The sequence below is a fragment of the Babylonia areolata genome, chromosome 8 (assembly GCF_041734735.1).
Source record: "Babylonia areolata isolate BAREFJ2019XMU chromosome 8, ASM4173473v1, whole genome shotgun sequence".
Taxonomy (NCBI): Eukaryota; Metazoa; Mollusca; class Gastropoda; order Neogastropoda; family Buccinidae; genus Babylonia; species Babylonia areolata.
The window spans coordinates 27,455,343-27,481,208 of NC_134883.1; the positions used below are offsets into that span (position 1 = coordinate 27,455,343).

A 25,866-nucleotide genomic window follows, 5' to 3' on the forward strand; every position below is an offset into this window, starting at 1 on the left:
CCTGTCTGCAGACTTACAGATATAAAAAAACGTTTGAAAAAAAAAAAAAGAAGACACATAAAATGATTTTTAAACAAAAAATAAATACAAAGAAACAAAAACACAAAAAAACCCAGGAAATTATACAGGAGTTCGGACAAACATTCAAACAAAAACAACAAACACCACTACCAACAAATAAAGAGCACTATCAATCGTCCCCAGGCGTGAACAAAACAACGCCCCCTGATCCGCAGCAGTACCCACCGTGCCGTGTGCTGGCGGACAGCTGCAGTTCTGGCGCAGGCCAGGAGACGTCCTGCAGGGAAGGGGAGGTCAGCGCCAGACACACGTGATCCAGCACACTGTTGTACAGGCCAATCAGTGTGTTGGGGGCCTGCACACACAGTCAGGGACATAGTCCTTCCGTCAAAAAACTTCCTCCTAGTTTCACAGTCCTCCCACCCACCTGGTGGAACTTCTTGCCATACAGATGAAGACACTCCCGGTCCATTTCCACACAATTCAAAGTTCCTTCTAAAATGGTCTTAGATTCAACATGACCCCTCAATGTCCACAAAGTCACCTGTGGCAGTGCACTGTCTAGTCAACTAAAGTCGCCTATGGTGGTGAAAGAGTTGACGTTTGTGATCGTTTTACAGCCACCATGCAGGCAGCCATACTATGTTTTCAGGGGGAATTATCATTATCATAAAGGCTGACACATGACAAGACAGCCTCTCCCCCACACCCCCCTCCCCACACACACACCTACGTACCCCTCCTCCACACCCACCCCAAAACCCACACCCCAGGAGTCATCCTCTCACCTGGTGCAGTTTGTTGAGGTGCAGTCGACAGCGGAGGTCCTGCAGCACAGGTGTGAAGAAATGCTGGGTCAGCGTGCCCTCCACCAGGTCCCCCAGTCGCTCCCGCCTCAGGTCTGCAGGCTCTGGCAGCTTGGAGGCCAGAAACCTCACCGCCTCCGTCACCTGCACACACGGCAGGGCATCAACACACCGTCTTGGTTTATCACGGCAGAAGCATAGTCGCCCTCCCCCCTCCCCTTCAAACTACCCCACCCATGGGCCACACCCCTCTGCCATCTCTTGCAACTCTCACCCGTACTCCACCCACTCACATCACAGCACACCCCAAACATCCTATACCTTCACCCTCTCCCTTTTCAATCACCCCACCCACCGGCCTTATTCCTCCACCATCTCTTGCAACTCTCACCTGTACTCCACCCACTCACATCACAGTAATACCCAAACATCCTTTTCCCCACTCCCTTTTTAACCACCCAACCCATGGGCCACACCCCTCCGCCATCTCTTGCAACTCTCACCTGTACTCCACCCACTCACATCACACCATACCCCAAACATCCTCTTCCCCCACCCTCTCACTTTTTAACCACACCCCTCCTCCGCCATCTCTTGCAGCTCTCACCGTACTACACCCACTCACATCACACCACACCCCACTCATTCTTTTCCCCACTTCCTTTTTAACCACCCCACCCACGGGCCACACACCTCCTCCACCATCTCTTGCAACTGTCATCCATACTCCACCCACTCACTTCACAGTATACCCCTATCATCCTCTTCCCCCACCCTCTCACTTTTTAACCACCCAACTCCTCCACCATCTCTTGCAGCTCTCACCGTACTACACCCACTCACATCACACCACACCCCATACATCCTCTCCCCTACCCTCTCACTTTTTAACCACACCCCTCCTCCGCCATCTCCTGCAGCTCTCACACATACTGCATCAACTCACAACCTATCTTAACCTGTCTATAAGCACTCTCATCTTCCTTCTTCTCCAATGTCAGCTCATATTGGATGCATGAAGAGTGGGACAGGGAGAGTAGGGGGGCAGAGGAGGTAGGGTCAGAGGAGGGAGGGGTTTTGAGAAAGTGGTCATGAATGATTAATGTAATTTGAAAATTTGTTCTTTCATGTAAAGCGCCCTGAACTCTTAGACAGAAAGGGTGCTATATAAATGTACATTATTATTATTATTATTATTATTATCGCAGCACTGGACCAGTCTGAGCAGTCACCTGTGTCTGGAGAGCAGGGGCCGCAATGGCAGTGTCCGGCAGCTGTCCCTCGCAGACAGCCAGCTCCACCACAGCCGCGTCGGAAACCAGGCCTTGGTCCTGGAACTCGGGAACGCCCATACGGGCTGTGACCTCCTCGGTCAAGGACCCGGGTGCAGTGCCGAGTCTGCAAGGCAGGAGGAGAGCAAGAGGGGTGGGTGGCACGACCGGTTTGGCTTCCAGTAGTCGGGCCAGTCTTAGTCTTGCTGCCAGCCACACCGTCTGAGGAGGAGAAAAGAGAGTGAAAGGACCATTCCTGAAAAGGTTTGGGTGGCGTGCTTAGTTTCATGTAAGACAGACATAAACTCTTGTAATGCCTGAATGCACCCAAAGCAGCATCTTGCAATGCACACACACACACACACATACATGCACACATGTAATTCTTTTGAGAAGTGTTACTCTCAAGAAATCCACACAATACACACATACAAAGTAAAATGTAGGTAGGTCAGCATCATTTTATCCTCATCTACATGATGAAATTAAATTATTGCTGAATTGTGGCTTGAACCATTATCATTTTTGCCTGTTGCCAAAATCAACTTCCGTTTCCTGGAGAATTTTTCTTAAGTAAATATACAACATTCTTAATGAAAACCTGATCCACGAACATTCACAATTATCATTTGAACTGTATTATTTCAGTGAGTATACATATCATTAATTTTGGCTAAATGGTCAATTGGCTACAGGTTTTCAGCTGAAAACAATCAATGTAGAAAAAAAAAACTACTTAATTTGGGAGCATGCAAGTGTGCAAGCAGATATATATATATATATATATATATATATATATATATATATATATATATATATATATATATATATATATATATATATATATGTGTGTGTGTGTGTGTGTGTGTGTGTGTGTGTGTGTGTGTGTGCTTGCATGTGTTTTTAGTAGAAAGATGATATTTTTATTGCGCTTGCTTTTGAGTTTGATTTTGTTATATATACATTGTATTCCAAATTTCACTGTTCTGTTTGTAATATCTATGTATCACAGACATAACCACATCTGATTTCTCTAATCAAGTTATTCTGGTTAATTTCATGATTAACAACTTGCATTATCGAAAAAAAAAAAAACAAAAAAAAAAACAATCCCCCACCTCCTCCCCCAAAACAAACAGCAACCTCATTTCAAGACGAATATTGTCCAAACAATCAAAATTTAAAACTACTTGTTCTACATCACCAGAGGTATGAGCATAGGACAATAGAAACAACAACAACAACAACAAGTCCTACATCATCAGAGGTGTTGGCATGGGACAACAGAAACAACAACAACAACTCCTACATCATCAGAGGTGTCGGCATGGGACAACAGAAACAACAACAACAACTCCTACATCATCAGAGGTGTCGGCATGGGACAACAGAAACAACAACAACAACAAGTCCTACATCATCAGAGGTGTTGGCATGAGACAACAGAAACAACAACAACAACAAGTCCTACATCATCAGAGGTGTTGGCATGGGACAACAGAAACAACAACAACAACTCCTACATCATCAGAGGTGTCGGCATGGGACAACAGAAACAACAACAACAACTCCTACATCATCAGAGGTGTTGGCATGGGACAACAGAAACAACAACAAATCCTACATCATCAGAGGTGTCGGCATGGGGCAACAGAAACAACAACAACAACAACTCCTACATCATCAGAGGTGTGGGCATGGGACAACAGAAACAACAACAACAACAAGTCCTACATCATCAGAGGTGTTGGCATGGGACAACAGAAACAAATCCTACATCATCAGAGGTGTCGGCATGGGGCAACAGAAACAAGATGGCGTTGGTTCCCTTGGTGACTGACAGACTCTGCTCTCTAGTGGGCTGCTCCTTTTTCCCTCTCCTGCCAAACTCCGGAACGGTGCGCACACAGACGCCCACTCGGAGCTTGGGAGGAGCCGCGGTGTTGCTTGCCACTTCGATGCTGTACTGGCTCAGTATGTTTCTCTGCAATCATGTACATCAGTCAGTGCTGACTCTCAGATTCCAGTGTGATGCCTGCTCTTTAACGCTGGCAGTATTGCAAAAATAATCAGTCATAACTTGATGAAGTTCAGTGACGTCAAGTGGTGGTCCAGTAAAAAGTGAATTATAACTTGATCAATTTCTGTGAAGTCAAGCAGTTGTCTAATAAACAGTTGAGAAAATTCAGGCTGCAGATCAAGGTTTCAAACCCTGGTAAGTGCTAGGATTATACTACCAACACTTAAACTGCCTTCCTTAATTTTTTAGAACGCAAAAAAACACACACAAAATTATGTCTACATATATACATTGAGAGAGAGAGAGAGAGAGAGAGAGAGGAGCTACACATACAGCTTCAGAGAACAGTGACACAGTTCCCAACAGTTATTTTCAGAGTAGTAACATCAGCTTCAGAACGATCAATATTTGCAAGCAGCTGGACATAACGTTATCTAACCTGAAAACTGCATGAGCAAGTTTCCAGATTTTTTCAAAATCCTTTTTTATGTACAAATAAATGAAGCTGAGGGAAAACAAGTGAGTGTCATCAAAAGGAGGAGTCTGTATTATACTCCATGTTTGTTGATACATATACTTACCATGTCAAACTGATGCAAACTAGGCCTATCGGTTTGCTCTGCTTGGCCAAATTTCGCGCGGCTCACAGTGAAAAGATGACCCGTCTTGCCCGGTCCGCTCTTAGCCAATCAAATGCCTCTAAAAGCTACATGTGCTGAAACATTGCTTTGGCCAAGGCTCTCGAGGTCCTGGCAGTCTGCCAGCACTTGAGGGGAAATCCTCCTCACCTTGGAAGAATCTGGCGAGCTGCTGGCACCGCTGTCTCCATGCGTGAACTTGGTGCACAGCCACTGTTTCAGCACGGGCATCAGGTGGCTGGGTGTGTAGGGTCCTCCTGGCAGGGTGTCATCCTTGTCTCCCTCCTTGTCTTCATCCTCCTCCTCCTCCATCTCCCCTGGCAGGGAGAGCAGCAGTTTCCACTGCACACTGAGGGGGCTGTGCTCTGCAAGGACACACACACACACACCACACACAAACACACACACACATATTGTACCATTTTCCAGTTCACAAAGGAAAAACAATTTATTGATGACTTGCCATTTTCTTCTAAGTGCTCTTGGGTTGATTTAAGCCAGCAACATTGCTTTTTTGTAGGCAGATTTATTTGTGTGTTTCTTTTTTCTTCTTTCTTGACTATGCTTCAATGCTTCTTTCACTGAACTGTCTCAAAACTAGGCAATGTGTAAGGAAGGGGGTGTAGGGATGGCAGGGTCATGTCAGTTTCTTAAGGGTGGACTGTCAAAGGTGAACTGAAGAAATTAACTATCATGTTTGCTTTGGTGCTATTCTAATGTCATTTCCCACAACAGAGCACAGCATATGATTTCGAACTGCCTGACATTTTTTTCCCCCCAAAAAGACAGCAGCATTACTTACATCAGTTGTACAGCCCCTCCCCCACTCCGCACCCCCTCCTTAAACCCTCCTAAATGAAGGTGAAACTTTAAATAATTATACAAGGCAGCGAAGATGGGAAGATAAATTAATCAAACCAATGAAGCTGCAAAGTGCTGTCATCAAAAGTTCACACGGAAGTAGGAAGTTCCATCAAATTAGAACTACTCAAGCAAAACAAAACAAAAACACACAAAAACAAAAACAAAGTGAACCAAAAAAAAAAAAAAAAAAAAAAAAAAAAAATCTAAATAAAACATTTCAGAAAATAATAATACAAATGGACAATTAAATGCCAGTAGCACACAAGACACAAATCACTGTAAACTTTGCAACAAAAAACAAAACAAAACAAAAAAAACAAAAACAAAACCACCCCCTTGCATGTTGTGCAGTGTAACCCACCATTAACGAAACACCGGGGCCACTGCTGAATAGCCATGTTCAGGGGCCCCCTCAGAAGCCGGCCCAGATTGAGGGGCTGCCAGGCCCGTATGCGCTGAAGGCTGCTCATCAGCGAGGCCAGTGACAGGTGAGCCGTCAATGTCAGCGAACGCTGCTCCGATTCAAAGGGACTCAGCAAAGTCATCCGTGCCCTGAAAGAGTTTAAACCATATCCGTGTCAGTTCCACTTTCATTCAGTGAATGCTTGTCAATAATGGCAATGAGTGGAGACAATACAATGGACAGGTGAGCCATCAATGTCAGTGAATGCTGCTCCGACTCAAAGGGACTCAGCAAAGTCATCCGCACCCTGAAAGAATCAAAACAGAATCCAACGTTTCAAATTCAAAATATGTTTGTCAATAATGGCAATGAGTGGAGACAATACAATGGACGGATAAGCCGTCAACATCTGTGCGCTCTGCTCTGACTCAACGTTTCAGTGCTGCTCACATTCAGCGAATGTTGGTCAATAATGGCAATGACTGGGGGAAATACAATTCAAAGGTGAGCCGTCAGTGTCAGCGAATGCTGCTCTGACTCAAAGGGACTCAACAAAGTCATCTGTGCCCTGAAAGAGTAATGACGGGTCCAACTTTTCAGTACCACTTGTTTTAAACAAAATATTCATCAATAACGGCAGACGAGAAAATACAATACATAGGTGAGCCATCAATGTGAGCAAGCACAGCTCCGACTCTAGGGCTCATCAAAGTCATCTGCACCCTGAGAGAGTAACGACAGATTCAATGTTTATGTGCCACTCGCTTTCAGCAAGATATTTATCAATAATGACAAAGACTGGAGACATGTGATAGAAAAAAGCCAACAACAATACATGGTAATATCAGAAACAACATTTCCCCCATCCTAAACTTCACCATAACATTGCATATTACAACCCTTTAAGAAGTAAATATTTACCATTTACAAAATCATACCAACAAAGCACACAAAACTATCAATTTACACACCAACACTCTCAAAAAAACCAAACCTGAGTTTAAAATCTCAGCACTAGAGCCAATGGTAAAAAAGACAGCGCCGAAAATAGGAGAGAGGGATGGAAATGAGACAGTGAACAACGAAAGATTTATTAAAATAAACATTTTAAAATTTTGTATAATTCTAAAAATCAGAGAGCTTGTAATCAGTGAACACACAAGGCTTGTCACCAACAGCTTTTTAAGTACAAACCATTTTCTGGAAACACAGCTGCCTGAAACTTTCATCTGAACAATTAATTCAGTTCAGCCTTTTGCAGGCACTGCTAACCCCGAATTTGCTTTTCAGGAACAACACACAGAATCAGGGACAGGATATTATTTTCAGGAACATCACAGCAAACGTACAGCAGTCGTCTGACAGCAAGAAGCAATGGTTGTAAACATGGAAAAAAATGTTCATAAAGTCGGTGCTTATCCGCCTGCATATTTGTCTTGCCAAAGTTACTTCGCTGGTGACGGAAATCGAACGGACTTTCACAAATGGCTTCCGTACCGTTCGGACAGTTCCGGCTTTTCTCGAAGTGGCTTCAGAAATATTCAGCAGCATTTCTGTAAGTCTTCAGCAATGGTCGGAAAGCCATCTAAGGGTACACATGTACCCACTAGATACTTTGGAAAGAAAAATTTTACGGTCGAGTATTTTTATTTCCTGGGACATGCAGCAAATATCCACAGGCCCTCAGTAACGGAAGGCATGCCTGCCTTTGAGAGACTGCTGAATGTGATGCTCACCTGTGATTGACAAGGAGAGCTGCTTTGCCTGGCTGCAAAGGAGACACATGATCCGGACGATCAGGGTACATGCTCTGAAGACGCAGACTGGGTGTCTGCATGGGTGGTGCACAAGGAAAGTCCAGCATGGCTCTCTTCTGACGTTGGCGGAGCTTCAAAGCCTGGTTAAAAAGTAAATTGATAAAATGAATAACAAGACAAGCAAAACAAACAACAACAGCAACAACAAAAACCAGTGGGATGTCTGGTTCAAATTATGGTATAATACTGTTTGCACTGGCAATAACCACACAAACCTTGTAGGTGAGTTAGAAAACAAAGGAAAAGTCTTGATTATGCTGAGTTTTTTTTTAATGAACACATGTATGTGAACAAGCACCCCTGGCAAAAAACAAAAACAAAACAAAAAAATATATATATCATTACATTGTAAGAAGCTATCATACACGCACACACACACTCTCTCTCTCTCTCTCTCTCACATACACAGTCACCAACCAACCCAACTCATCCACAGACACATAACAGACACCCACCAACCAATCCCTACACCACCACCCACTTTCCTCCACACGGCCAACTGGTCCTTAAGTCCACCACTTACTGCAGGTCACCACTACCAACCCATTCTACTACCACAGACACCCACCACCCACCCAGCTCAACAGACACCCACCCACCCCAACACACATACCCCACCCACCTTCCTCCACAAGGCCAGCCACTGACTGATCCTCCTCAACTCCGCCACTTTCTACAGGGCGCTACCCATCCATCCCACAACCACAGACACCCACCACCCACACAGCCCAACCGACACCCACCACCCACACACCTCCACACCCCCCACCCACCTTCCTCCACACGGCCAGCCACTGACTGGCCCTCCTCAGCTCCACAGCTCTCTGCAGGTCGGCCAGCAGCTGCAGGCGGGCCACAACGTCCGTCTGGTGAACCTCGTCCGCCACACCCCCCGCCACCTCCCCCACCACCTCCAGCAGCAGTTCTGATTGGACGGTCAGTGTGCAGCGCTCCCGGCGCTCCTCCTCCTCCATGGCCTCCGCCTCCCTGAATGTGGGAATAGGTTCTGTGACTTCAGTATTGTATTATGTAAACTGTTCCTCCTCCTCTCTGGCCTTCCCCCTCCCTGAATGTGGGAATAGGTTCTGTGACTTCAGTATTGTATTATGTAAACTGTTCCTCTTTCTCTCTGGCCTCCGCCTCTCTGAATGTGGGAATAGATTATTTGTATTTTATTTGTATTTGTATTTCTTTTTATCACAACAGATTTCTCTATGAAATTCAGGCTGCTCTCCGCAGGGAGAGCGCGTCACTACACTACAATGCCACTCATTTTTTTTTTGTATTTTTTCCTGCGTCCAGTTTGATTTGTTTTTCCTATCGAAGTGGATTTTTCTACAGAATTTTGCCAGGAACAACCCTTTTGTTGCCATGGGTTCTTTTACGTGCGCTAAGTGCATGCTGCACACGGGACCTCAGTTTATCATCTCATCCGAATGATTGGCGTCCAGACCACCACTCAAGGTCTAGTGGAGGGGGAGAAAATATTGGCGGCCGAGCCATGACTCGAACCAGCGCGCTCAGATTCTCTCGCTTCCTAGGCGGACGCGTTACCTCTAGGCCATCACTCCACTGTAACTATGCGACTTATGTGACTTCAGTACTGTATTATATAAACTGTTCCTCTTTCTCTCTGGTCTTCCCCTCCCTGAATTTAGGAACAGATCATGTGACTTCAGTATTGTATCATGTTAACTGTTCCTCTCTCTCTCTGGCCTCCCACCTCCCTGAACTTAGGCAACAATGCCACCATACATCGTGTGACTACTAGTAGCCGAGCAATGAAACGGATATACCCTTCCAGAAAGACACTGCTGAAGAAGACCTGTCATCACACCAGACTCACCTGATTTCTTCCAGCGCAATCTCCTCAGCCTGCTCCTCCACACAGGTGTTGACGACGGAGGTCAGGACGTCAGCGGCCACACGGGTCTCCCTCTCCTGCTGCTCTGCCGCCAGGAGCTGGTTGTGTCGCACTGTCTCCGCCTCCAACACCTCCCTGCTCACTTGACTGAAAGAAGGCTCACCACTAAAACAAGTGCTTTGAAATAACTGTCAGTGCTCACCTGTGTGAAAGAATGCTCACCACTAAAACTTGGTGCTTTGAAGCTGCTGTCAGTGCTGGCTGGTCTGAAAGGTGCTTTGAAGTTACTGTCAGCGGTCAATTGTCTGAAAAGAAGGCTCACCACTAAAACAAACGCTTTGAAGTTACTGTCTGAAAGAAGGCTCACCACTAAAACAGGTGCTTTGAAGTTACTGTCTGAAAGAAGGCACACCACTAAAACAGGCAATTTGAAGTTACTGTCTGAAAGAAGGCGCACCACTAAAACAGGCAATTTGAAGTTACTGTCTGAAAGAAGGCGCACCACTAAAACAGGGTCTTTGAAGTTACTGTCTGAAAGAAGACGCACCACTAAAACAGGGTCTTTGAAGTTACTGTCTGAAAGAAGGCGCACCACTAAAACAGGGTCTTTGAAGTTACTGTCTGAAAGAAGGCGCACCACTAAAACAGGCAATTTGAAGTTACTGTCTGAAAGAAGGCGCACCACTAAAACAGGCAATTTGAAGTTACTGTCTGAAAGAAGGCTCACCACTAAAACAGGGTCTTTGAAGTTACTGTCTGAAAGAAGGCGCACCACTGAAACAGGGTCTTTGAAGTTACTGTCTGAAAGAAGGCACACCACTACAACAGGCAATTTGAAGTTACTGTCTGAAAGAAGGCGCACCACTAAAACAGGTGCTTTGAAGTTACTGTCTGAAAGAAGGCTCACCACTAAAACAGGTGCTTTGAAGTTACTGTCAGAAAGAAGGCACACCACTATAACAGGCACTTTGAAGTTACTGTCTGAAAGGTTTCACTTTTTGTGGAAACACTTATCTGAATGAACATCAAAGATGACATCTGAAAGATTTTGATCTGAGTGGAATGTCAGCACATTCATGAATGTCAGATTTGTATGTATGTGCATGTGTTAGAATGTGTTTTTGTGTTTGTGTATGAGTGTACGTGCAAGCATTGGCATTCATAAATCTCCAACAATAACTCCTGCATGAACACACAACAACAACACAGAATATATCAAATTCTTCAAATCACAGTCAACGTCTACATTCACCACCCTCCTTCCTCTCCTACCTTTTAAGTGTCAGTTTCAGTTTCTCAAGGAGGCGTCACTGCGTTTGGACAAATTCATATACACTACACCACATCTGCTAGGCAGATGCCTGACCAGCAGCATAACCCAAACGCCCTAGCCATGCCTTGAGTGCATGCATAAAGGAATTGCTCGGCCACAGTTTTGTTTTCTCCGCATAGGCGGATAGTAGTTTGCACAGGACAGGAATGTCAGACCCCTGCCGGAGTCTGCACTAGTTGGGTCACGGTTAAGTATGTGTAATTAAAATATATTTTGTGTACATAGAGTGGATTTTTTTTTCTACATAATTTTGCCAGAGCACAACACTCTCATTGCCAATGGTTCTGCTTCAGTGCATCAAGTGCGTGCTGCACACAGGACCTCTGTCTATCATCTCAACTGAATGACTAGAAGCTCCGTTTGATTCTCCAGTCAAACTTGGGAGAAAGGGCAAGAGCAGGATTCGAAACCAGACCCTCATGGACTCTGTGTTGGTAGATGAGTGTCTTAACCATTCTACCACATTCCTCCTCCCTACCTCTTAAACGTCAACATTCAAATGTGAAAATTAATACATGTACTCTTTTGCAAAATGTTTACGATCACAAACGTGTGACGGGACATCAAACAAAATTTTCAACTGCACCCCACAGTCACCGTTTCAGACAAATTACCGGGCTAGGTCTGCCACGACAGATAAAGTCATCTCTGATGCGATGTCAGCTTCACACGTGCGCATAACGGTCTGTGCAGAGATCACCGACTGGGCCACCTCACGGGCATGCTGGTCGATCACCTCAAAGAAGAGGTCTCGAGCGATGGTCTTCAGCACCTGAGATGGTTTAAGAAAAAACACAACAAAGAACAATGCTGTGAAAGAATTCAAACCGATGGTTCAAGAAAAAAACACAACAAAAAACAATGCAGTGAAAGAATTCAAACCGATGGTTCAAGAAAAAAATGACAAAGAACAAAGCAGTGAAAGAATTCAAACCGATGGTTCAAGAAAAAACATGATAAAAGAACAATGCAGTGAAAGAATTCAAACTGATGGTTCATGAAAAAACGCGACAAAGAACAAAGCAGTGAAAGAATTCAAACCGATGGTTCAAGAAAAAAACACAACAAAAAACAATGCAGTGAAAGAATTCAAACCGATGGTTCAAGAAAAAACACAACAAAAAACAATGCAGTGAAAGAATTCAAACCGATGGTTCAAGAAAAAAATGACAAAGAACAAAGCAGTGAAAGAATTTAAACCGATGGTTCAAGAAAAAACACCATAAAGAACAATGCAGGGAAAGAATTCAAACCGATGGTTCATGAAAAAACACGACAAAGAACAATGCAGTGAAAGAATTCAAACCGATGGTTCAAGAAAAAACACCATAAAGAACAATGCAGGGAAAGAATTCAAAACGATGGTTCATGAAAAAACACGACAAAGAACAAAGCTGTGAAAGAATTCAAACCGATGGTTCAAGAAAAAACACAACAAAAAACAATGCAGTGAAAGAATTCAAACCGATGGTTCAAGAAAAAACAGTGCAGTGAAAGAATTCAAACCAATGGTTCAAGAAAAAAACGACAAAGAACAATGCAGTGAAAGAATTCAAACACACATTCAGGTTAAGCTCACTCTATGAGAAAGAAGAAATATTCACAGGTGCATTATTCTCTTCTCATTGAAAGCACCATTTCTTATTGAAGAAGAAAAAAAAGGCATTTTTTTTACAAATTTCTAAGGTGCCATCACTGGTTAATATGGCAAATACTGTGCAACAGCTGTTTCACACACATACATGCACGCATACATAGTTTATCTCTTAGCAAAAAGATGTTGCTGGTGAATTAAAGAATCAACAATATACACAAACATACGCACTGAAATCACTACTACCAACCTGAATAAATATTTAACTGTCTCCTTCTCCAACTTTCCATCACATGTTATCGTGTAATGTCAACTGAATATTGGATTGGATTGGTCAACTACTTGAAACAAAATGGCGCCCTTCGCGTTTGCGAGAAATATGAGCACGTGCTTTGAATACCCATGACCTTCAGGGCTCAGCCAGTAGATCTATAACTCCACTTGTAGTATTGATTTTAGTATTTTCCGAAAAAGACCACTTGGGCGAATGAACATAGTGATAGCCCTGTACACTGAGAGTAAAACACACAAGCTTTTTATGTACTGAGAAATACTTCAAAATGTAATGTTTAAGATGAGAAAGATCAGTTTAATGGCCAATTAACCCCCCTAGCATTAATTACAGATTAATTTCTTTTTTTTACTATCTACACCAAAGTCATGAACCAGGAATATAACTTCCATGCTTAGCAAAAGAAGTTCCTGTTTAAACAAAAAATGACTGCTCTTGATGCTGTGTCAGAATATCAGATCAAAGTGCCAAGTTTAGAGAATAAAAAAAAATAAAATAAAATAACAGTAAATTCAGTTTGCATATAATTTGGCTTCTTTTTTAAATTTTTTTGTGCCCATTCCAGAAGTGCAATATTATTTTAAACAAGATGACTGGAAAGAACTGAATTTTTCCTATCTTTATGCCAAATATGGTGTCAACTGACAAAGTATTTGCAGAGAAAATGGCAATGTAAAAGTTTACCATGGACACACACACACACACACACACACACAGACAACCGAACACTGGGTTAAAACATAGACTCACTTTGTTTACACAAGTGAGTCAATAATAATAATAATAATAAAAATTAACAATAATAACAAAATACTACAACTACTACTACTATTAAACTACAAGTACATTAATAATACCAATAATTATGACGATAGTAATAAGAATAACACTGTTATTAATGACTATAACAATACTACTACTCCTACCATTGACAACAATACGAAAGAGGAAAAAAACAACCAAACCCATACCTCGCTACTAGGCTTCCACTGTTGCTTCCCGTCAGCAGCGTCACCAGACACTGATGCCTGGCCACTGCTGCTGCTGCTGACAGCAGACACGTCACCCCCAGGTACAGCAGCACTGCTGGTGACATTGGTCTGTGGCAGTAAAGGACTGGGCTGCAGCTGGGGAGGCTTTGCTGCGGCCTTCACTGCAAACGGCTTCACTTTGTCCTGGGCCTCTTGACCTGTACACACACACACACAGCCATTGTGGCAAAGATTCGTTCGTTCGTTCTTTAGTTTAACGTCTTTTCACTGTAAGTGATATTAGACGAAAAGACAAAGATGTGGCAAAGATGTGTGAGATTGGCTTTCAGTTCCAGTTTCCCAGGGAGGTGTCACTGCTGTTGGGAGAAATCCATATACACTACAATCGCATCTATGCCAGACCAGCCAGCATAACCCAGCACCCTTAGTCATGCCTTTAGTGGCTGTGTATTCATTTGTGTATCTATCAAGCGTGGATTTCTTTTTGCAGAATTGTGCCAGAGGGCAACCCTTTTGCTGCTGTGAGTTCTTTTTCAGTGCGTGAAGTGCGTGCTGCAAACAGGACCTCCGTTCCTTGTCTCATCCGAATGACTAGACATTCAGTTTGACTTTGCAGTCAAACCTGGGAGAAATGGTGGGAGCAGGAATCAAACCCAGACCATCCTGAACACATTACTGGCATATGACTATGAGTGTCTTCAGTCTTGACCATTCTGCCACCTTCCTCCTGCGTGAGATTACTGTGTAATGAAAAAAAAAAGTTTTAACTAAGAGAGTGTATTGTCCTTATTATGATATTATAATGCTACCACTTGCTTTCGCCTCATCCTTGATGCCATTACCGTAACAGCTGACATAACTGATGCTATTGTGATGTTACAACTGGTCTCTATTATTAACTCACTCAGTACGGCCAGTCCTCTCTTCTCCTCTACACAGACCCCTCGGATGTCCAGTGGGTGTCTGAATGACCCAACCTTTAGCCTTCCGTCGTCAGAATTGTGGTATTCTTTGTCAACATTCACCTCTTCAGTATAAGAGCGTTCCGCTTGCAATATTTTGATGATGGTAATTGGGATGAAACGCTGTTGACGTCGTCTCTTTCGCCGTTCGTATGGAGAGAGTTAATGTCATCTTAAATCATCATGATTACTGCAAACAATAATGTGAAAACATTGATTGATTGAATGATTAGACAAGTTTTTTTTTGTTTTTTTTTCTGTATTTGTTGATGTTGTTGTTGTCGCTGTTTTGGTGTGTTTTTTATATATCACTTTTTATTTTATTTTGTCTTTCTCTCTCTCGTGGATGCTACTGTTTGTTTTATATTGTTTGTTTCATACTGTTCTCTGTATTGTATGCAAGTCTTTGCAATGTAAAACACATAATCAATGAAATATACATTAATGCCTATGTTGGCTGTGGCGTTTGACATGCAAATCAATGAAGTATAAATGCACAGGCAAAAAATGATAGGCAGGCAAATGTTTCTTTTGTGTATTTACCATACAAAGCTGAAAAAAAAAACCAACAGATCATTACGATCATTAACAAAATACAATAACAGCCTATACAAGAGCATTTCATTCAAGACCAGCATACATAACAACAAGAACTATCAAGATTCTATTAACAGGCATTACACAAATCTTATTTGATTCAAAACCCTGAATGTATTTACCATCAACTAAAAGAGCAGCATTCTAACGACTAAAACAACAACACTTCACAAAATGCACCAAATAATGGCAAACTAGAAAACCCTCAGTATTTTTTCTACTGTCTTTTATCTATGTTTTTGTGGACATCTTTTTTTCCCCGCTGTTGACCTGTTTTCGTTTCTTCGTTTTTTTCACATTGTGTTTGCCTCGCATTTGAACTTATGCGCACTGAAATCTTCTTCTTCTTCTTCTGCGTTCGTGGGCTGCAACTCCCACGTTCACTCGTATGCACACGAGTGGGCTTTTACGTGTATGACCGTTTTTACCCCGCCATGTAGGCAGCCATACTCCGTTTTGGGGGGTGCACTGAAATCAAACTGAATCATAGTAAGAAATGATATATATATATATATTTTTTAATGTTTTCTATCATTTTCCGAGTTTTTACTTTGTGCAAAATGTTGACCAATTAAAATCAATAAAAATGTTTAAAAAAGAACAACTGTCACAGGAGTGACTGGATATATTTGCCTTGTGCGTGTTGTGTGTGCTGCTTCTGTTAGCTGTGGCGTTTGAGATGCACATGTAGTTGGTGATGGTCAGTTTTAGGGAGGTGAGAATGAGCACGCGTGAACGTTTTTCAGTAGGGTGAGCCAGGCTCCGGTGGTGACAGGATGCTTTCTGAATGAGTCCTTTCCTTTTCCTCAATTTTCTGTATTCAGGACATTTCTTTACTCTTTCCTCTTTCTCTTATATTCTCTCTCTTTATGTACTTAGTCTGTGTTAAGTAATTGTCTCATGTTGTTTACTGTGCAGTTAAATAAAGTTTGATATTTTTGTTATTTACACCTCAAAGTGTTAATTTGTGTGTGTGTGTGAATCCCATGGAAGTGCTTGGCCATCATTCCTCCTTACCCCCTTTGGGTTTGTGACAACTACACTTACCAGAGGACATTATTCATCAGACATGCTGGACTGACACTGTGAAAAGGCAAATACATAGATGCCAACCCCTCTCAAGTGTTTGTGTCAACAATCAGGAAATCTGATAGGAACATTCTGAATTTGTTATGAACACTCAGACTCCAAACCACATCTGCAAACATACATTTTATCTAAGTGGCACAGACCGCTGTTTGACTGAGTCGCAACTTGATTCAGCCACGTTCTTTCTTCTGCGGGCAAATGATAAAGCTGACTGGTCCACTCAATGCTAATTCAATGTAAACATGCATGTGAATAGCTGAGCATCATCACCTAAGACCAAGGTTAGTAGTGACTGCCCTGGCCTCGTGATCGATAGGTCTAGAGCGTCTGGGTAATGTTACAACAGAAAAGCATGTGACCATGCTATGTTGGCAAAAGAAACTCCATGGGGAACGCGCTTTCTCTTTCAGTGGACCTGTCATCTCGAACAAACTCTCTTATTCTGTCCAATATGTTCAGTCTTTGTCCTCATTCAAATCAGCTCTCAAAACTCACCTTTTCCACAGTTGTTATGATTAGTTTTCCCACCCTGTGCATCTGTGTGCGACTGTTGGTGGGTGGTGAGGAATGGGGCTGTATCAGTATGAATGCCTGGTGTGTGTGTGTGTGTGTGTGTGTGTGTGTGTGTGTGTGTGTGTGTAACCTGTTTATTTTGTGATGCATATAAGCAAATGAATGTTATGAAGTGTATCTGCATCAATGTATGTATGTATAATTGTATTTGAAAACACTCTGGGCTCTCTGGAGATAGGGCGTCCAAATATTCATTGGTATTATTATTATTATCATAGTTGAAAATAAACTCATCGGAACAATTTTGACAGTGGCATTATGTCGGTACAAACTGTGATCAAGCGTAACAAAATACGTCAAAATCTGAACAATTGATATCTCTGCGAATAAGAAGAAGAAGAAACAACACTTACCACCATCATCAACCAGACCCTCCAGACTGCCAATGAAGCGACCCTGCTCATCAAAGCTGCACTGAGGAGTGGGCAGACTGACCGCCTGAAGAGGTCCTCCGTTGATCACCTTGCAATCCAAAAACATGCCAATAAAAACTAGCGAGGGTTGGGAGTGACTGGTTTTTGCTATGCTGAAAAGTATGCGGCCGGGTTGGGGGGTCGTGGGGGGGCACTCAGGTAAAATGAAGAAGACAAAAATCTGCCTGAATGCCAATATGGAAATCCATATCATTATAATATGAAACTACTCCCATCCATGAAGTAGCATGAAAGTATCAACACTGAAAATTATACAATGGAGCAACAAGGCTTTTTTTCTTTTTTTTCTTTTTTTCTTTTTTTTTTTTTTGTGCGTGTGTCACTGTGTGTGTGTGTGTTTGTGTTCCATTGAAGTAATGTACGCTTGGTGGAGGCCATATTTGGGATTCAGGTACCTTATGTTTACACAGTCACTTGTCAAATACTATGATGGAAAATATAAATAACATTGATTAAAAAAAAAAAATTGCCTTGCTTTTGAAATAAGTTTAGTTTCTTCCTAATAATGTATCAAATGTTCACACTAATTTTCCCTGAACTTTTTTTTTTTTTTTTTTTTTGAATGGGTTTAGTCAAAGGAATGTCACCCATGTACTCTATGTCTCTAATTTCAAAACAATCCTCACTGTTTGAATGTCAAGAGCATCTTTCAGAAACATGAAAATTTGAAAACTACGGATCAGTTTTATGGTAGGTCACAAATGGTTATTTCTGTCCAAGCATTAAGAATAACACAAAAAAAAAATCCCCAAATATATTCAGACAAATGGGAACCTCCACTTAGGATGCAAAATTGACCAGCTTTTTCCTTTTGATGTTCTTCTGTACAACTTCCACCTGGAGAGTATTCGAGCAATTGTGATATCTGCTTGCATTGCTTCACAGTCTTTAGCTCATTCACAGGTAGTCAGCACATCAACCATCTGCCATCATCACCCCCATCCATACCACTTCCTGCTCTGTGTGGACTGAAGAAGCGTTTGATCTTTTTTTTTTCTTTTTTTTTCAAATAACTAATCCCACACATTGTGTACAAAGATACACAATAATAATAATAATAATGGACATTTATATAGCTACATTTTTCCAGAAATACTGCTCAAATCATTTATATTTCCGTTCCCCCCTCCTCTCCCCTCCCTCCTCCATAATGCCCCCTACTCCCCACAAAAACATGTGCCAGAAAACACCCCTCCTCTCCCCTCCCTCCTCCATAATGCCCCCTACTTCCCACAAAAACATGTGCCAGAAAACAATCGCACAATTGGGAAACCCACCCACCCATCCATGATACCCTCTAGAAAACACATCCATGCAACACACACTATACACACAGACGAATGCACATACACTCACAAGCACCCCACCACACACAAGCGGCAAACAGCTTCCCCACAATAAAACATGCATTTGGGGACTTGACCGCACCAAGACACACAAAGCCCAAGTTTTCGCCACCAGTTCTGCCCCTACCTCTCCGACAGACCCAAAGCGTTTGGACTCCACCAGCCCCTCGGCTCGCCACAAGGGCAGCGAGGTCTCTGGTTCCACGAAGGCGGACCGATCCAGTAACAAGTCTGCACCATCTGCCTGGAGGCCGTAGTAAGAACAGAACTCCCTCACGTCCCCTTCACTCTCAAACGCCAGGAGCCGCTGAAACTCTGACAGGAGGAACTGAAAATCACAGACAAAAAGGGAAACAATGCTGACTGATTCAATACATGTATACCACTGAATCGTTTGATACCATTTTAGAAAATCAACTATTAAAATCTAAACATCTCGTCAGTAACCTACTAGTCAAACTCCTTCCACTCATTAAAAATGAGGGTTTAGGGGTGGGGGTGGGAGGGTAGGGGGAATGGAGAAGACAGAGAAAGAAAAAAGAATGCTGACAGATTTCTTTTCCTGCAAATTCATAATCAATGTTAACCACATTAGAAGTACTTTTATTTTTTTTTTTTTTTTACCTGAAAAGACTGAATGGTTGATCGACTGATTCATTCCCTGACAAAACCTTTGCTTACTGGACATATCCTGTCTCTCTACCAGCACACACATACACGCACAAACTGACTTTATGCGTTTATAAACAGCATTCTCATACACTCAGACCCTCAATGACCTCTCACTTCTCCCCCCCACACCTCCTTCCCACACCATCAGCACACACACACACACGCACTCACACAAACTCCTTCCCGGAAATTGGAGTGTGACTGCTTACATGGTGGGAGTAAAAATGGTCATACAGGTAAAAGCCCACTCGTGTATACATGTATACAAGTGAACGTGAGAGTTGGAGCCCATGTACTTAGTAAAATAAGACACACACAACCGTTTTATATTTGTAACAGCATTACACAAATGCTTCATATCATAATCAGCATTACACAAATTCTTTATATCAAATGCTTTATATTATAAAGAGCATTACACAAATGCTTTATATTATAAACAGCATTCTCACACATTAAGATCTACAACTTTCTCTCCGATGACTCCTCACATTCTCTCCCCTCCCCCCCCCTCCCCCCCCCTCCCCTGTCCCACACACCTACCCTCCCCCCTCCTCCCACCCCCCTTCCCCAGTCTCTTGTTCTTGTTGCTTAAAGTCCAACCAACCATACAGGGCCATAACAGGACTGTCAAACCATACAAATACTCAACTGCGTCAACACAAAACTGTCACATCTACAAAGAAACCCAAAGACAAACCCACAAAACACAGTTCATGACACAGCATCGCAGCCATTTAGCTTCCCCAATGCCCCAGTCACGCTCACCCCGACTTTCTTCTGGCCGGCAGTGTGCGACCTGAGGATGATCTGCAGAGCGCGGGCGCGGATCTGGTTGAAGTAGCGGTGCAGGATGCAGGCGTTGAGGAAGGGGGCGGTGCGCACCAGGCGGAAGAAGCGCACGTAGTTGTTGGAGTTGAGGGCCGAGTAGGCCTTCACCGCAAAGCCGATCTCCGCTGAGGCCCGAACCTCCGTGCGCAGCTGCTGAACCTCTCTGTGAAAGAAGTTTCCAGAAGTTTCAATCCCTCAAGGAGGCATCACTCCATTTGGACAAATCCACACACACACTACACCACATCTGCTAGGCAGATGCCTGACCAGCAGCATAACCCAACGTGCTTAGTCAAGACTTTTTTGTGTACCTATCTGAGTGGATTCCTTCTACAGAATTTTGCCTGAAAACACAGGCTGTTGGCAGAAATTTTTAACATCTGTTTTCACCAAACCTTCTCACTATTTTTGACAATGTAACTGTTTCCAAACACAATAACATTCAGCTGACAAAAAGCTCAATCAACAACAACACCACAGCGATCAACTGACCCCCCCCTCATCCCCACTCCCCTTCCCTGTCTCACTCACCTCAGAGTGTCCCCTTCGTTGAGGTTCATGAGGACGATGTAGGCACGGAACTCAGCCTCGTTGGGGCAGAATGTGCCGTGCTTGTTCTCCATGTCGGCGTACAGTTCCTTCAGTGTCTGCAGACACTTGGTCAGGTTCTCGTCGTTGATCTTGGAGTCAAACACCATCATGTCTTCCGTGCACAGGCGCTCTGAGCAGTAGATGTGGAAGCGGACACATTTTTCCAGGAGGTCCACCACCTCTTGGCTGCAGAGCTGCTGCTGGGTGATTTCCTGCACAAGGCGTTTCAGGTCAGTTTCAGTTTCAAGTTCTCAAAGAGGCATCACTGCGTTCAGACAAATCCATATATACACTACACCACATCTGCTCGGCAGATGTCTGAACCATGCACTTGGGCTTTGAGTGTATGCATATGTATGTGTACCTATCAGAGTAGATTTCTTCTATAGCATTTTGCCAGAGGACAACACTTTTGATGCCATGGGTTCTTTTTCAGTGTGGCAATTGCATGCTGCACACAGGACCTCAGTTTATCATCTCATCTGAATGACTAGATGCTCAGTTTGATTTTTCCAGTCAAACTTGAAAGAAAGGGCAAAAGCAGGATCTGAACCCAGACACTCACGGACTCTGTATTGGCTGATGAGCTTCTTAACCATTCTGCCACCTTCCTCTTCAGGTCAGTATCACAGAACTGGTTCATATCAGTATGATGGGTGTGACAGTCAAGTCATCAGGGTGTTGGACTTTTAAATCTGACAGTCTAGAGGTTTGAATCCTTGTAGCGGCATCTGAAGTGTTAAGGTGATTCATTTTTCCTATTTCCCCGGTCAACATACATGCCAAACTACTGGGCTAGTGCCCTAACCTCCTTTGTGTGCATACACATGTGCAGAAGATCGATTACACATAACTGTTTCAGTTTCAAAGAGAGTCAGTGCATGTGGACTGATCCAAGGCATCTGTTGGGGCTCTGGGAGGACTGTGGGGGGTGAAGGATGTGGGGAAGGAGGGAGGGAGGGAGGGAGGGAATGCAGATGTATCTGACCAATGCACAAACCCAGCTCATGCCTCTGAAAGCCTAACAGATACTACAAGAGAGAGATACACCTGTTACTGATGCTTTAATCCTTGGCAGCATTATGGAAACTTAACTAAAAACATAAGAAGCATTCACACCAGAAAGCACAGAACATGATGCCATAACTGTTTGCAGACACCAGAAAGCACATCTCAAACCTTTTTAAACTATGAATTTCAGCAGGATAATACAGTTATATCTTGATTGCTGTAATTCTTTTTTTTTTTTTTTTTTTTAATAAGGCAGACAAATCCTATACATCAGGTTATACAAATGAATGGAACAAATCAGCATGCAAATATTATACCAAATTGAATTTATAGAGGGTATCAACTAAATACTGTATCAACTGACACGATAGATTACAGTTAAATGCAGACAACATACTGAATTTATCAACGTGGAAAACTGATTCTTTTTTTGTTTTTGTATGTGTGTGTGCGCGCATTTCACACAAGCCACATATACCAAATATCTGCTTTACTTTCGGCCTTGTCAGTTCAACGATTCCAAGCTCAGTGTGCCATGGGGTGCTGTCCTGAGTACCAAACATCCTCAATAATCAAAAACATTTCTTACCTTTCTGATGCTCCGTGTTCGGTTCCAGAGAAAGTCGTACCACTCAGCCCACTTGCCGTCCTCCCCACACTCCGCGACCTCCACCAGCAGGTAGTTCATGGTCATGGTCAGGACAGGCAAGGGACGCAACTCGTGAGGCAGAGGCTCGTCCTGAGTATCAGTCACCGCAGTGTTAAAAATTTATGCATTTCATTTCATTTCATTTTCATCGCAACAGATTTCTCTGTGTGAAATTCGGGCTGCTCTCCCCAGGGAGAGCACGTCGCTACACAACAGCGCCACCCATTTTTTTGTATTTTTTCCTGCGTGCAGTTTTACTTGTTTACTTGCATGTGAACCATTCAGAAACAATGGGGAAAAATTAATCATGACAGGTTTTTTTGTGGTTTTTCTTTTTTTTTTTTTTTGGTTCCCCAATTTCCCATTTTTCCCAACATCCTTTCCTTTTTCTTTTTTTTTAATGGGTCCCCCATCCTCTTATTTTTTCACATCTTTTTTTCTCTTTTTAATTAAAAAAATATATATATCTATGTTTTGTTTGTTTTTCTTTTTTTCCCAGAATTCCTCCACTGAAAGCACTATTACAAGTTACAACACAGAATGACAGCGTAATTAACAAATAATAAAGAGTGGTAACTCCCCTCATACACAAGGTACACAACTTCAAGTCAATGCTGTTTTTGCTACTGATGCAGCTAGTATACAAGTAAATAAAAGGGACAATGGAACAAACCCAGACACTTCCTCAGAAATGAAGCTCCAGGCTTGTCCTCATAAATTTCAACATAATTAAACATACAAAATCAGTGCAATATCAGTATCAGTATCAGCAGCTCAAGAAGGCGTTACTGCGTTCGGTCAAATCCATATACGCTACACCACATCTGTCAAGCAGATGCCTGACCAGCAGTGTAACCCAACGCGCTTAGTCAGGCCTTGAGAAAAATAAATAAATAAATAAAATAAAATAACTTTTTTTTAAGAAAAAAATAAATAAATAAATAAAATAAAGAGGTGTATATCAATGTCTGTATTTCCCTACAAGTGGACATTTTTTTCCCCGTTCTTTAATGTTTGATGCATACTTATACCGTTATAAATATAACCAAAAAATTTCAAAGGACTCAACTCTCGCCTAGTCATGAAGAGTTATCCAAGTGATCCATTCAGAAACCATGGGAAGTTAACAACCATGTGCTACGAAGCTACAGAAGATTTCATATTTCCATCTCTTTTAATTCAGTTCATCTGATGTACATTTTCACCTGGCATTCCTCTGCACCAGGCTGAAGTCTTAAGTTGCGTCTAGTGTTAGTGTATATATTCAACTGTCCACAGACTGTGCCAATATTATACATCCTTTTGAATAAGCATAACAAAACTGCGTCAAACAGCCCACGTCAAAGTCTGGAAGTGGTCGTGTCATGAGACTTGGTTACTGATGAATCAGAACCTAGCGGGAACATTTGCAAGTCTAACACATTGCCTGTCACATCAACAGGAAATACAAAACATACTTCTTCTTCTTCTGCATTCATGGGCTGCAACTCCCATGTTCACTCAAATGTACATAAGTGGACTTTTTTTTTTTACATGGATGACCGTTTTTACCCTGCCGTGTAGGCAGCCATATTCAGCCATATGCATGCTGGGTATGTCCTTGCTTTCATTACCCACAGAACGCTGACATGGATTACAGGATCTTTAACATGCGTATTTGATCTTTTGCTTGTGTATACACATGAAGGGGGTTCAGGCACAAGCCGGTGTGCACGTATGTTGACCTGGGAGATCTGAAAAATCTCCACCCTTTACCCACCAGACGCCATCATCGAGATTCAAATCCAGGACCCTCAAATTGAAAGTCCAACGTTTTAACCACTCATCTATTGCGCCCGTCGTATACAAAATATACGAGTCAGGTCAAGAAATGGTAAGGTTACTTTCAGTTCTGCAGTTACTTTCAAACATTGCAGCCAACTTTTTATATAACAGTTTTATTTCAGAGTTTGGTTCTAACCTGATCTGCTGAAGATCTGCTGTACTCCTTGACCGCCTTTGTATGATCAACCAGTGATGTTGAGCCTGTGAGCTGAAAACACACATTCTTCTGAGTTACTAAGGGAAAGTGCCACTGTATATTTACATCCTGTTAAGTACAGAAGTGTTCATCATCTCAATAATTTGACTGAGCAATAAGGAAATTTCCATCACTGAAAATATACATTTGAAAGTACAATCCAATGTTTGTTTCCACATGAAAAGTCAGAAATTACTTTGTCATTCAAACAAATCCACTCTGGTGTCATAGTTATGGTTTAGTAGATACTGGTTGACATGTTAACACTTCTCTTATTCACTGGCTCATGAACTGCAAGTCTTTCTTACTGCGTTTGTTTTCAGCATTCTCTATTCTGTCTCTGTCCGCTCTTCTCTTCTTCAAGACAGATTATTGTCATTCAGAAGAAAAAGTCACCCTGCAAGAGTTTCAGTCTCAGTTTCAGTAGCTCAAGGAGGCATCACACACCTGCAAGAACGCACACCAAACTAGTACATCATGCACAATATTCCACTATCATTTTAATCATAAATTGAACAGAAAACAGACCAAGGCAATACATGAAAAAGGTCTTATGCAAAATATTTTAGTTAAAACCTTTTTTTTTTATGATACTCACTGTGCTGGATCCTGGGATGATTTCGTAGATGCTCAGCCTGCGCACCTCTTCACGATACAGTCTTTCTTTCTCAGGGCACATGTCGGGGCAGGTGCCGACGAAAGCCCTAGACAGCAATCCCCCACCGGTCTGCCTGCCCAGCTCTGCAACACACCACCGTCAGCGTGACCTCCATTCCCTATCACTCTGGTCGCTCACCTTACCAAATGACACACCACCGTCAGCGTTACCTCCATTACCTGTCACTCTGGTCGTTCACCTTACCAAACGACACACCACCGTCAGCGTTACCTCCATTCCCTATCACTCTGGTCGCTATCCTTACCAAACGACACACCACCGTCAGCGTTACCTCCGTTCCCTGTCACTCTGGTCGCTATCCTTACCAAACGACACACCACCGTCAGCATTACCTCCGTTCCCTGTCACTCTGGTCGCTATCCTTACCAAACGACACACTACCGTCAGCGTTACCTCCGTTCCCTGTCACTCTGGTCGCTATCCTTACCAAACGACACACCGCCGTCAGCGTTACCTCCGTTCCCTGTCACTTTGGTCGCTATCCTTACCAAACGACA

At 42.8% G+C, this 25,866-nt stretch overlaps 1 protein-coding gene across 1 annotated transcript in view; it reads right to left on the reverse strand.

Annotated features, from left to right (window-relative positions):
- Positions 1-25,866, reverse strand: part of LOC143284698 (germinal-center associated nuclear protein-like) — a 46,726-nt gene that overhangs the window by 7,996 nt on the left and 12,864 nt on the right. Inside the window, exons 9-26 of the mRNA XM_076591629.1 lie at positions 25,289-25,431; positions 24,631-24,702; positions 22,611-22,760; positions 20,951-21,222; positions 20,357-20,582; positions 19,044-19,244; positions 17,490-17,598; positions 13,895-14,112; positions 11,652-11,809; positions 9,687-9,851; positions 8,614-8,827; positions 7,760-7,920; positions 5,982-6,172; positions 4,907-5,121; positions 3,876-4,082; positions 2,060-2,320; positions 810-971; positions 247-376 (exon numbers count right to left, since the gene is read on the reverse strand). Of these exons, the coding sequence (XP_076447744.1) occupies positions 247-376; positions 810-971; positions 2,060-2,320; positions 3,876-4,082; positions 4,907-5,121; positions 5,982-6,172; positions 7,760-7,920; positions 8,614-8,827; positions 9,687-9,851; positions 11,652-11,809; positions 13,895-14,112; positions 17,490-17,598; positions 19,044-19,244; positions 20,357-20,582; positions 20,951-21,222; positions 22,611-22,760; positions 24,631-24,702; positions 25,289-25,431 (3,255 nt within the window). The remainder of the gene's footprint in view (positions 1-246; positions 377-809; positions 972-2,059; positions 2,321-3,875; positions 4,083-4,906; positions 5,122-5,981; positions 6,173-7,759; positions 7,921-8,613; positions 8,828-9,686; positions 9,852-11,651; positions 11,810-13,894; positions 14,113-17,489; positions 17,599-19,043; positions 19,245-20,356; positions 20,583-20,950; positions 21,223-22,610; positions 22,761-24,630; positions 24,703-25,288; positions 25,432-25,866) is intronic.